A 14,250-nucleotide genomic window follows, 5' to 3' on the forward strand; every position below is an offset into this window, starting at 1 on the left:
CCTGGAGTGGTCCATAGTGTGGAGCTACAAGAGTGTCAATATCATTTAGTTCATAGCGCCTACTTCTCTCAACAGCAGGATTTTTGAGTGGGGTTTGTTGCTAGCCTTGTGTGTCTAAAGCGTCAGGTGGATGCCAGCTCTCTTGTATATGGATTTTGGCAGTGTAGAAGAACTGGAGCACTTTTATGCTTATAATCGAACGAGAAAAACGCCCAAGTTCCGACCTAAATCGGGAGATGGATGTTTTATCTCACAAAAACGAATAACGCGGTATAATCGAAAGCCAAACTTGGACGTTTTCAACTGCACTCCATCGCGAAAGCGTACAAAGTTGATGGGGGCGTGTCGGAGGCGTGCCGGAGGCGTGGTGAAGGCGGGACTGGAGCATGGTTATCACCCGAACAGAGATGGGCGCCTTTCACCGATAATGGAAAAAAAGTATGCGTTTGTAGCTAGAATTTAGGGCACTTTTCCTGGACCCTGTTTTTTCACAAATAAGGCCCCAAAAAATGCTCTAAATGACCAGATTACCCCCAGAGGGAATCAGGGATGACCTCCCCTGACTCCCCCAGTGGTCACTAACCCCCTCCCACCACAAAAAATGATGTTTCACAACTTTTTATTTTCACCCTCAAATGTCATACTCACCTCCCTGGCAGCAGTATGCAGGTCCCTGGAGCAGTTGTTAGGGGGTGCAGTGGACTTCAGGCAGGTGGACCCAGGCCCATCCCCCCCCTACCTGTTACAATTGTGCTGCTTAATGCTTAGTCGTCCAACCCCCCCAAACCCACTGTACCCACATGTAGGTGCCCCCCTTCACCCCTTAGGGCTATAGTAATGGTGTAGACTTGTGGGCAGTGGGTTTTGAGGGGGATTTGGGGGGCTCAACACACAAGGGAAGGTTGCTATGCACCTGGGAGCTCTTTTACCTTTTTTTTTTTTTTTGTAAAAGTGCCCCCTAGGGTGCCCGGTTGGTGTCCTGGCATGTGTGGGGGACCAGTGCACTACGAATCCTGGCCCCTCCCACGAACAAATGCCTTGGATTTATTCGTTTTTGAGCTGGGCGCTTTCATTTTCCATTATCGCTGAAAAACAAAAACGCCCAGCTCACAAATTGTCGAATAAAACATGGACGTCTATTTTTTTCGAAAATACGGTTCGGTCCGTCCCTTCACGGACCCGTTCTCAGAGATAAACGCCCATGGAGATAGACGTTTTCGTTCGATTATGCCCCTCTTTAGGTAGCAATGTTATACTTCCTTTGTGGACTTTTGAGTCAACCCCTTTGCCTCTCGTTTGAAGGTGTCATTTTTAATGACTATACCTTTATGGGAGTACAGGATACAGGAGCAAGGCTGCTTGTAGGTAAGGTGTGTATTATTGGCAAGAAATGACCAACCGCTGACCTTTTGGTATTGGTGGATTAAGCTTCATGATGCTCTGGGAATCATATGCAGCCTGCCATCTTTGGAAGAGACGAAAAAGATTTCTTTCGATTTAGAGACCTACTTGAATATCATTTCCTCACAGCTCGGAGCCACATTTTGAATAATTTTCAAGATGCAGCTGGAGTCAGAGTTCTCCAGGGCTAGGGTTGAGAGGAGGAGGGTGTGGGGTTTCAGTTTTCTGGGATATCAGTGGGTTGGGGGTCATAAGAGACCAGGCCTCCACCTATGTTTTGTTGGGTTAGTAACTGGTTTGGGTATGGACTTGCTTTTTTTGTATGGAGGGGAAGGGGGGATGGGAGTTTGGGGGGAGTGGAAAGAGTACCATGCAGAAATTATTGGTGATTTCAAATCAGTATATACATGTACATTTTTTTTTTTGCGTTGTCGCTGTTCTGTATATATTGTGGTTTGTGTTTAAGGTTCCTTTTTTCTCACCAATAAACAGATTTTCAAATAAATAAAATGTGGTTAATGTGTTACAGACACAGAGCGCAGAAGCAGTGCAGAATTTCAAAATTCAAGTTGATGAATTCAGAGAATCCTATGACAATTTAGTAGCGGAAGACAAAGTAAGAATGCTGTTCATCGCTTTGAAATTTTATTCTGATTGTTTCACATTTAGACTTGGCATGACTGCAGTTTCAGAGTTTTAACTGTCAATCTGTTTCCAGCTTCTGGACCGTGGCTTTAGAAAGGAATTTGCAGATATTCCTGTTCTTCAAATTGATATGCTTTATAAACTCTACAAACGCAGACCAAGGTACTATTCTTTTTCATTTATTCCTTTTTATTAAAGTCCTCCTTCTAAGTATAAAGTAGTGGCGTTCCTAGGGGGGCGGACACCCGGAGCGGCGCCCCGCCCCCCCCCCCCGGGTGCAGCACCCCCCCCCCGATGCAGCGCGGACCCCCCCTGGGTGCAGCACCCCCCCCCCGATGCAGCGCGGAACCCCCCCCCCCCGGGTGCATGCCGCTGGGGGGGGGGGGTGCCGCAGCGCACGCCTGCTCAGAGTTCCCTGACTTTGCGCGTTCGCTGCAGCTCCCTCTGACCTGGAACAGGTCAGCGAAGTCAGCGAACTCAGAGCAGGCGCGCGCCGCAGCACCCCCCAGCGGCGTGCACCCGGGGCGGACCGCCCCCATTGCCCCCCCTTGGTACGCCACTGGTGTAAGGAATTAATTATAAAATTAAAAGTAAGCATCTTAATATGTGTTTGTTCTGCATAGATGGGACAATTTTTAAGCTGATAGCCTTGATACAAAGTACTTTTTATTTGCAAACTTTGCACCAAATTTCACAGGAAATGTATTGGAATGGAGAAGTAGCCAAATGGTTAGTGCAGTGGGCTGAGAACCAGGGGAACAGGGTTCAGTTCTCACTGTGACTCCTTGTGACTCTGGGCAAGTCACTTAACCCTCCATTGCCCCAGGTACAAAAATAAGTACCTGTATATAATATGTAAACTGCTTTGATTGTAACCACAGAAAGGCGGTAGTATATCAAATCCCATCCGCTTTCCCTGTCCCTTTCCTTTTGAAAATTGCAATTGGTATAAAGTATTTGCAGACATTTTGCATCTCCTTTTTGTTTCATTAGATTTTTTATTTGGAAATACTATCTATCTACTTATCATTTTTATAGTGCCACAAGGTATGCGCAGCGCTGTACACCATACATAGAAGACAGTCCCTGCTCAAAGAGCTTACAATCTAGATAAGACGGGTAAACAGACAGAACAATTAAGGGTAAGGGAATAAAGAGGTGAGGATAAAGGACAGGGTAAGTGAGTTAGGAGTACATTCTGTACTCCTAACTATCTGAAGACAAGTAGGATACTACATACCATATTTGGGTGATGCTATCTGATAGAGCCTGGCACAGACACCACGCAGCGTTCTTGAGATTTTAGAACCCTTTGAAGGCACTGCACCGCGCAAGCATGGATGCCTTCCTGCCCATTGTGAGCTCTCAGGACCAGTAGTCATTGTTTCTCTGCGGAGCAGAGCAGTCAAGTCTTGTCTGCTGTCCTCAGCGCATCTCTTCTAAGATATTTTCGTGCCTTTTCTAATTAGTTTTCTTAGTATTTTTAGCCTGTTAGGTTTCCTTTCATCTTAGGCCTGAGTACCTGTTAAAAAAATTGAGTTATTTGATTTCACATTAGCACTCCCCATAGGTGGCTGCTGTCTCGATGCAGGTTTCACCTCCTGAGACAATCACCCCTCTCCAATATCACCCAATCACCCCCTTTCCCTAAAGTTAGCTCAAAAGTACATGGCTCGGAATAAGGTATCTTTCAAAGATATCAGCACCCGAGAAGTGTCTGTGCCAAGAGGGTCGCTTTCCCTCTATTCAGGAGGTGCCGATGCGTCGGTCTAGCAGCCCGGTACCTGCTTCCGACCCTCGACAGATTCTGCCACTGGTTCCTTTACCGACCCCGTAGCCTTGTCCGACAGCGGATCTCGACGAGTGCATCAGGACCCTGCTTCCAGAGCTTCTGGAAGGGTTGCTGCGCCAGTCTGCTTCGGTGTTGGGGGTGCTTGCGCCTTCCATACCGTCTGCTGCAGCGGTATCTGGCCCGTCGCCTGTGGTGAGGTCCCCGACCTCGGTGCCGCCTGCCATCCAGGTTGACTCCCCTTCGACGTTGGTGGAGGAAGCTTCACCTGAGTCCAGGCGGGCATCGACTTCTCGGCACCGCCATCGAGGACGTCATTCCTCGGCGTTGAGGCAGGCTCAGTTTTGGACTGCTCTGAGAGATGTCCTGTCCGATACTGAAGATGAGCGTGGGAGGAAGAGGAGGATCCCAGGTACTTTTCTTCTGATGAGTCCTATGGGATTCCTTCCGAACCTTCCCCTCCACCAGAAAGGAGACTTTCTCCACCGGAGAGTCTATCCTTTACCTCCTTTGTCCGGGAAATGGCTGCGGCTATTCCTTTCCCTATGGAGGTTGAGGATGAGCCCAGGGCTGAGATACTCGAGGTCCTGGATTATCCTTATCCGCCTAGAGAGGCTGCAATGACTCCTTTGCATAATGTACTGAAGGAAGTCCTTATGCGAAACTGGTCATTCCCTCTGTCTAATCCCGTGATCCCGAAAAGGACTGAATCCCAATATCGGATCCACGGGGAGCCTGGATTGATGAAGTCTCAGCTACCTCACAATTCCATGGTGGTGGACTCTTGCTTTCAAAAGAGCCAAGAGTACTAGGGATTATGCCTCGGTGCCCCCAGGCAGAGAATCTAGAACCTTGGACTCTATAGGAGGAAGGTGTATCAGGCCGCTATGCTTGCTGCCAAGATCCAAACATACCAGCTCTTCACGAGCATCCACTTGCAGAACTCGGTGAGGCAATTGTCTAGCTTGGTTGATGCACTCCGGAGCAAGCCGAGCCTTTTCGCCAGGTGGTCAGGCAGCAGAAGGTGTGTTGAAAATTCCTGGCCAGGGGTACGTTCGACACTTTTGATATAGCATCCAGGATCGCTGCTCAAGGTATAATAATGTGCAGACTCTCATGGCTGCGTGTCTCTGACATGGATCATTTGGTCCAGCAGCGGATGGCAGATGTTCCTTGCCGGAGGGATAACCTTTTTGGTGAGAAAGTAGAGGATCTGGTTGACCAGCTCAAGAAGCACAATGATGCTATGGATTCTCTCTCCCGCCGGGCGTCTTCTGCTACTACCTCCTCATCTAGGAGGTTTTTTGGAGGGAAGAGGAGTGCTCCCTATTCCTATGCTAGGCGTAGGTACACTCCTGCTTCTCGGCAGCGTGTTCAGGCTCAGTCCCAGCACGCTCATTCTTGTTAACAGCATGCGCCTAAGGCCTCTGCGGCTCCCCAGCAAAAGCAAGGGACGGGCTTTTGACTGGCTCCAGTTCAGCATAGCCTCAGTAAAAGTGTCTGTGCTGGACAATGTGCCAGTTGGGAGGAGGTTGATATTTTTTCACCAAAGGTGGACTCTTATAACCTCCGACCGGTGGGTTCTTCATATAGTCCGGTCAGGATATACTCTCAATCTGGAATCCAAGCCTCCAAATTGTCCACCGGGAGCTCATTCTTACAGTTCCCAGCACAAACAGGTACTTGCAGAGGAACTCTCCGCCCTTCTGAAGGCCCAAGCAGTCGAACCCGTTCCACCAGGGGAAGAAGGATTGGGATTCTATTTCAGGCACTTCCTTGTGCAAAAGAAAACAGGAGGGATGCGTCCCATCCTAGACCTAAGGGCCCTGAGCAAATATCTTGTCTGAGAAAAGTTCAGGATGGTTTCCCTAGGCACCCTTAAAGGATGCCTACACACACATCTCGATACTTCCAGCTCACAAGAAGTATCTTCAATTTCGGCTGGGAACACAGCACTTTCAGTACCGTGTACTGCCTTTTGGCCTGGTGTCTGCGCCCAGAGTGTTTACCAAATGCCTAGCTGTAGTCGCAGCGTCGCTACACAGACTGGGAGTGCATGTGCTTCCTTATCTCGATGATTGGCTGGTGAAGAGCACCTCGAAGGAGGGTGCTCTGGAGTCCATGCGAATGATTATTTGGGTGCTAGAGCTACTGGGGTTCATCATAAATTATCCCAAGTCCCATCTCTCCCCAGTCCAAGCATTGGAATTCATTGGAGCCCTGTTGAACATTCAGACAGCTCGAGCCTATCTTCCCGAGACAAGGGCGGACAATCTTCTGTCCCTGGTGTCCATGGTTTGAGCGTCTCACCAGGTCACGGCTCGGCAGATGTTGAGACTTCTGGGGCACATGGCCTCCACAGTTCATGTCATGCCCATGGCACGTCTACATATGAGATCAGCTCAATGGACCCTAGCTTCCCAGTAGTTTCAAGCTGTGGGGGATCTAGAGGATGTCATCCAGCTGTCCACCGGCTTTCGGAATTCTCTCCACTGGTGGACGATTCGATCCAATTTGACCATGGGATGACCATTCCAAGTTCCTCAGCCACGAAAAGTGCTGACGATGGATGCATCTCTCCTGGGGTGGGAAGCTCATGTAGATGGGCTCCACCCTGAAGGAGCCTGGTCCTTTCAGGAAAGAGGTCTGCAGAACAACCTCTTGGAATTAAGAGCAATCTGGAACGCTCTAAAGGCTTTCAGAGATCGGCTGTCCAACCAAATCATTTTAATTCAGACAGACAACCAGGTTGCGGTGGAGGCGTTGGGTTTCTTCTCTCACCCTCCTGTAGTTTCCAACCCCAACTCCTGCCACAGTCTCACTGTTTCTCATCCTTCGAAACTCATGCCATCCAGCTATTCTACCTGACTCCACTCAGAGTTGCAGTCATCTACCGCCCCCCTGATAAGCCCCTCTCCTCATTCCTTACTGACTTCGACGCTTGGCTCACCGTCTTTCTTGATCCCTCATCTCCATCCCTCATTCTTGGTGATTTTAATATTCACGTTGACATCCCATCCAACTCCTACGCTTCTAAATTCCTCTCTCTGACATCCTCCTTTAACCTCCAACTATGCTCTACCACCCCTACTCACCGTAATGACCATTGTCTAGACCTCGTTCTCTTCTCTTCCTGCTCACCTTCCAACTTCTGCACCTCAGTCCTTCCAATCTCAGATCATCACCTAATCACCCTTACACTTCACCACCCTCCCCCTCAACCTTACCCAACTATAACCACTGCCTTCAGGAATCTCCAATCTGTCGACCCCCCTACCCTATCCTCTCACATCTCCAATCTCTTCCCTTCCATCTCATCTTCTGAATCTGTCGACACAGCTGTCTCTACCTACAATGAAATTCTCTCCACTGCCCTGGACACCCTAGCACCATCTGTCTCTCGCCCCACCAAGCGCATTAATCCCCAGCCCTGGTTAACCCCTTGCATCCGTTACCTTCGCTCCTGCACCCGATCTACTGAACGACTCTGGAGGAAATCTCGCACCCTGCCAGACTTCACCCATTACAAATTCATGCTTTCCTCCTTCTAGTCTTTCCTATTCCTTGCCAAACAGGAATATTACTCTCAACTAACCAATTCTCTTGGCTCCAACCCTCGTCGCCTCTTCGCCACCCTCAACTCCGTACTTAAAATGCCCTCCGCTCCCACCCCCCCTTCACTCTCTTCTCAAACACTAGCTGACTACTTCCATGATAAAGTGCAGAAGATAAACCTTGAATTCACTTCCAAGCCTTCTCCTCCCTGTGACTTCTTAACCCACTCCCTCAACCAACCCAACCTGGCCTCCTTCTCCTCCTTCCCTGAGATCACCGAAGAGGACATTGCTCGCCTACTTTCTTCCTCTAAGTGTACCACCTGTTCCTCTGATCCCATTCCCACCAATCTGCTTAACAACATCTCTCCTACAGTTATCCCCTCAATCTGTCACATCATCAACCTCTCTCTCTCCACTGCTACTGTCCGTGACACCTTCAAGCATGCTGTAGTCACACCACTTCTCAAAAAACCTTCACTTGACCCCACCTGTCCCTCCAGCTACTGCCCCATCTCTCTTCTACCCTTCCTCTCCAAATTACTTGAACACGCTGTCCACAGCCGCTGCCTTGATTTCCTCTCCTCTCAGGCCGTCCTCGATCCACTTCAATCTGGCTTTCGCCCACAACACTCGACAGAAACAGCACTCTCTAAAGTCTGCAATGACCTGTTCCTTGCCAAATCCAAAGGTCACTATTCCATTCTCATCCTCCTCGACCTATCGGCCGCCTTTGACACCGTTAATCATAATTTACTTCTTGACACACTGTCCTCATTCGGGTTCCAGGGCTCCGTCCTCTCCTGGTTCTCTTCGTACCTTTCCCAACGCACCTTCAGAGTATTTTCTAATGGTTCTTCTTCCACCCCCATCCCGCTCTCTGTTGGGGTTCCTCAAGGATCTGTCCTTGGACCGCTTCTTTTCTCGATCTACACCTCTTCCCTGGGCTCGCTGATCTCATCACATGGTTTCCAGTACCATCTCTATGCTGATGACACCCAGCTTTATCTCTCCACTCCCGACATCACAGTCGAAACCCAGGCCAAAGTTTCGGCCTGCCTCTCAGACATCGCTGCCTGGATGTCCAACCGGCATCTGAAACTGAACATGGCAAAGACCGAGCTCCTTGTCTTTCCACCCAAACCCTCTTCTCCTCTTCCCCCACTTTCCGTCTCTGTTGACAACGCCCTCATCCTCCCCGTCTCTTCAGCCCGCAATCTCGGAGTCATCTTCGACTCCTCCCTCTCCTTCTCTGCCCATATCCAGCAGACAGCTAAGACCTGTCGCTTCTTCCTCTTTAATATTAGCAAAATTCGCCCATTCCTCTCTGAACAGACCACCCGAACCCTCGTCCACTCGCTCGTTACCTCTCGTCTGGACTATTGCAACATTCTTCTCGCTGGCCTCCCGCTTAGCCATCTATCCCCCCTTCAATCTGTCCAAAATTCCGCCGCACGTCTTATCTACCGCGTGAATCGATACTCTCATATCACCCCTCTCCTCAAGTTGCTTCACTGGCTCCCGATCCGCTACCGTATACAGTTCAAGCTTCTCCTATTGACCTTCAAGTGCACTCAATCTGCAGCCCCCCTTTACCTCTCTACCCTCCTCTCCCCGTACGTTCCTACCCGTAACCTCCGCTCTCAGGACAAATCACTACTATCTGTACCCTTCTCTACCACCGCTAACTCCAGACTCCGCCCCTTCTGCCTCGCATCACCTTATGCCTGGAACAGACTTCCCGAGCCCATACGCCATGCGCCCTCCCTGCCCATCTTCAACTCCTTACTCAAAGCCCATCTCTTCTCCCTTGCTTTTGGCACCTAACCACCTTCCCTACATAGCTTATAACCTTTAGATTGTAAGCTACCTACATTGACTACATAAGTTGTAAGTCACCTACACTGACTACATAGTTTGTAACCTTTAGATTGTAAGCTCTCTTGAGCAGGGACTGTCCTTCCCCATGCTAAAATTGTACAGCGCTGCGTAACCCTGGCAGCGCTATAGAAATGCTAAGTAGTAGTAGTAGTATTACACCAACAAGCAGGGGGGCACCGGATCTCACCCTCTGTGTCAGGAAGCCGTCTAGATGTGGCTTTGGGCTTGCCGTCATGGCATGTTTCTCCAAGCCACTTATCTGGCAGGCGTAAACAACAGACTGGCCGACGGGATAAGCAGGATAATGCAACCTCTCGAGTGGTCACTGAACATGGGCGTAGTCCGCAAAATCTTCCGAGTGTGGGGCACCCCCTAGGTGGATCTTTTTGCCACTCAGATCAATCACAAGGTCCCTCAGTTCTGTTCCAGACTTCAGGCCCATGACAGACTAGCGTCAGATGCCTTTCTCCTACATTGGGGGACAGGCCTTCTGTATGCGTATCCTCCCATACCTCTAGTAGGGAAGACTTTGCTGAAACTCAAGCAAGACTGCGGAACCATGATCCTGATTACACCCTTCTGGCCGCATCAGATGTGGTTCCCTCTTCTTCTGGAGTTGTCCTCCAAAGAACCATGGAGATTGGACTGTTTTCCAACCCTTATCACTCAGGAGTCGCTTCTACATCCCAACCTCCAGTCTCTGGCTCTCACGGCCTGAATGTTGAGAGCTTAGAATTCGCCTCCTTGGGTCTTTCAGAGGGTGTCTCCCGAGTCTTGCTTGCTTCCAGGAAAGATTCCACGAAGAGGTGTTACTCTTTCAAATGGAGGAGGTTTACCGTCTGGTGTGACAGCAAGACCCTAGATCCTTTCTTGTCTTACATAGACCCTGCTTGAATACCTTCTACACTTGTCGGAGTCTGGTCTCAAGACCAACTCCGTAAGAGTTCATCTTAGTGCGATTTGTGCTTATCATCGCCGTGTAGAAGGTAAGCCTATCTCTGGACAGCTTTCGCTTCATGAGAGGTTTGCTTTTGTCAAAGCCCCCTGTCAAACCTCCACCAGTATCATGGGATCTCAACGTCGTTCTCACCCAGCTGATGAAAGCTCCTTTTCAGCCACTGAATTCCTGCCATCTGAAGTACTTGACCTGGAAGGCCGTTTTCTTGGTGGCTGTTACTTCAGCTCGTAGAGTCAGTGAGCTTCAGGCCTTGGTAGTGCATGCACGTTACATCAAGTTCCATTACAACAGAGTAGTCCTCTGCACGCACCCTAAGTTCCTGCCAAAGGTGGTGTCGGAGTTCCATCTGAACCAGTCAATTGTCTTGCCAACTTTCTTTCCCCATCCACATACCTGTCTTCTCAAAAGCAGTTTGCACACCTAGGACTGCAAGAGAGCATTGGCCTTTTACGTGGAGCAGACAAAGCCCTTTAGACAGTCCACCCAGTTGTTTGTTTCTTTCGATCCCAACAGGAGGGGAGTCGCCATCGGAAAACATACAATCTCCAATTGGCTAGCAGATTGCATTTCCTTCACTTATGCCCAAGCTGGGCTGTCTTTAGAGGTCCATGTCACGGCTCATAATGTTAGAGCCATGGCTGCGTCAGTGGCTCACTTAGTCAGCCTCCATTGAGGGGATTTGCAAGGCTGCAACGTGGTCATCAGTCCACACATTCACATCTCACTACTGCCTTCAGCAGGATACCCGACGCGACAGTCGGTTTGGGCAGTCGGTGCTGCAGAATCTGTTCAGGTTTTAGAAATATGTTGAGAATAATAGGCTTAGTTCGTTTAATTCTAAAAGCTGGAAACTACTGTCTTGCTATAGCCTACTATTCCATTAACTTCGTCATTTGTCTATAACTGAGCTCTATAAAGGGAATTTCTAGACATGACAAGTTAGCATAATACAGCCTGCAGTTGTGCAGATATGTTTACATGCCTGTAATACAAACAAATGCTCCACTGTTAAATGAAAGCTTATGCGTCACATGTAATGTATTTTTCATTGTGAATAATTCTAGGGTTCAAAGGATGAGAACTCAGACTGACAGTACAAGCCCTTTTGGAGATCACCCTCGATCAGGAAAAGTGATCAATGAAGCATTTATCCAATTATCAAAAGCTATGGATGAGCTAGACTCCCCTGAGCACATGCCAGATATTATAGAGTTGCCTGTCTGGGAACGTTTCTGCAATTCTAGGCGAGCAAAAGTACACTATGAACAACAAGTGCGTAAAATGCATTCCGTTGCTTTGATTTTTTTTTTTGTCCTTTTTTCCTTTATTTTAAATAAATCTCGAGTGGAAAAGAGAGGCTCCAAAGTACACCAATAAGGCAAAGTGAAGCAAAAAGCACAACAAAGTCCTTCAGGAGCAGGACAATGGGAGACTTTATTGGAAAGACTCAATAAAGAATCTCCCATTGTCCTGCTCCTGAAGGTCTTCGTTGTGTTTTTTGCTTGCTTTTTGAGTAAATCTCAAGAATATTTAAAATGTAATATTTAAAATCTAGCTTGATCAGCTTTCTTTATCCAAATATAATTAGGCTAGATTAGATTCCATGGCCTTCGCAGAATACATCATGTGTAGGTTTTGAAGAGTTTACATCATAAAATATATATTTCCATTTGCTAACGCACTCCAAATTGACCAGCTTTCATTTTTAATCTAAAAAAGATAAATGAATAGTGTCAGCGTGCTTTTAGGGCTGAGAGGATAGTAAACAGTATAAGGTTGCTCTAAAATGAAGAGTTGTCTTGTGGAACTATTTTTTTTTTAATTTACCTGTGAGCTATGGCCTATGCTTGGGGTTCAAAGACGGACAGCTGCAGAGTTCACATTCTGCAAATTACTACAAATATTCTTTAAACCAAGGAGTGTGAATCCTAGTCCTCAAGTGCCAGAACTGGATCTGATTCGCTAGATAGCCAAATTATGCAAATTAACCTGGTTCTTGAATCAAATATATATTTTTTTCTGCACAAGTTGGGAAGTAGATTTTCAGTAATGGTACAATATACAGCAGCCATTTTACTATGTCAGTAGATCTCACATCCTTTTTATTATAAACATATATATATATATATATATATATATATATATATATATATATATATATATATATATATATATATATATATATATATATATATATATATATATATATATATATATATATATATATATACACACACACACACACACATATAATGGGAGTTTGCCATTTCTGTTTTAAACAAGTGTGCAGACAGAGATAAAATCCATTACTTTTTGCCCACCAGTACCTGCTCACAAAAATCTGTAGCTTTGTAGTGGTCATTTTGTTTTTTTATTTTTAGGTGAAAAAGAAGGCCCTAACATTAGCTGAAATGCAAGCATTTCTCCAGAAGAAGATAGAGGAGGATGATAAACTTCGCCAAGATATTGAGATCATCATGCAGGAGCTCAATGGGTAATTCATTCTGAGGTCATATGGGCCTAATCATGCAAAAGGAAATGACTTGGGTAGACTAGATGGGCCATGTATGCAGTCCTGTGTCATTATGTTTTATGTTTCTGTACCTCATTCTTGGTCTCAATTAATTTGAGCCTGATATATTCCCCACAAATGAGAAAAAAACCTTTAATAAACCAGGTTCTCATTCCAAGAGTATATTCTACCCTTCCCCCACCACTTTTGATTTTATTATAAAAGTTAATATGGATTATAATACTAAAGATGTGTCACGCTTTCAAAAGCAGGAACTAGGGATAAGGCAGAACTCTGACAGGGCCAGCAAGACTTCACCTGCAGTTGACCTCCGGTCCTCAGGAGTTGAGCCCCTGGGTGCAGGTGGCCGGCAGGACTTACTGGACAGGGCAGGAACTGGAAACCAGCAGGATACACACAGGGACTAGAGCACACAGGGAGGCTAGGCAGAATACTAGACTAGGACTCTCAGACAGACAAGGGACAGAACTGAAAGCTGCAAGCAGCCCCTGAAACGGAAGAAACACTGATAGACAGGGGACAGAACTGAAAGCTGCCAGGCAGCCACTGAACAAGAAACATAGGCAACCAAGCACTAGACAAAGACATACAAACAAGAAACAAGACTGGGCAACAAGCAATACAGAACAAGAAGCTACACAAAGACTAAACTAGAATCAGACAAGAATACAGACTATAAACTGGACTAGGCAGAAGTGCAACAAGCACCACCAAACCAGGGCCTTAGGCGATGCAAAGGCAAAGCAGTGAGTTTCCAAATGGCTAATAAGCCCCGCAGCAGCTGAGATTCAGCTGCAGCAATCACAAGGCAGCTACGGGTGCTGTGCAGGCTCAAACAAGACAAGCAAGTCTAGCAGGCCGGAAGATCTGGACTGGGCTGAAGTCTGGAACAGGAAACAGCACACAGACAATCCAATGCAGCCACCAGGTCTGGCCACCAGGGGGTGAGATGACTGAGAGCCTGAAACCTGGGCACAACCGTGACAAGATGATAAAGGTAGAAATACACTCTTTATTAAAATCTGTTGCCCGATGTGGCCACATTTCACCTCCCAGAGGCTGTATCAGGGGCGTATAATAATAATAATAATAATTAAATAATAATATAATAAAAAAATAATATCAATGATTAATCCAGTTAAAAGTAAGTAATCCAAATAAAAACTAACCCCAAAATAAATATAGACATAAACATAAGCATAAAAATATTATTCAGTCAGTATGTTAAAACACATTCAATTATTAATCTTCAACATACATACAAAACATATTGTCATACATGCCTCTTAAAAATATGAACTTAAAAGGGACAGTTACCTATCAGTGTCCCTAAAGGCACATACACCTGATAGCAGCTGAAACAAACACTACAGCAGTAAATTCTAATTGCCTAAAAAAAATACATGAACTCTAAAAATCCAAGTCAGCTCAAGACATAATGATATCCAGATTCCACAATAATAATTTTCTTACCAAAAGCAGCAAATGT

The 14,250-nt window shown here is 46.8% G+C and overlaps 1 protein-coding gene across 1 annotated transcript in view; it reads left to right on the top strand.

The window, feature by feature from the left end:
- Positions 1-14,250, top strand: part of CFAP43 (cilia and flagella associated protein 43) — a 254,521-nt gene that overhangs the window by 199,674 nt on the left and 40,597 nt on the right. Inside the window, exons 30-33 of the mRNA XM_030202783.1 lie at positions 1,931-2,017; positions 2,120-2,208; positions 11,293-11,500; positions 12,610-12,722. Of these exons, the coding sequence (XP_030058643.1) occupies positions 1,931-2,017; positions 2,120-2,208; positions 11,293-11,500; positions 12,610-12,722 (497 nt within the window). The remainder of the gene's footprint in view (positions 1-1,930; positions 2,018-2,119; positions 2,209-11,292; positions 11,501-12,609; positions 12,723-14,250) is intronic.

This window comes from Microcaecilia unicolor, chromosome 5, assembly GCF_901765095.1.
Source record: "Microcaecilia unicolor chromosome 5, aMicUni1.1, whole genome shotgun sequence".
Taxonomy (NCBI): Eukaryota; Metazoa; Chordata; class Amphibia; order Gymnophiona; family Siphonopidae; genus Microcaecilia; species Microcaecilia unicolor.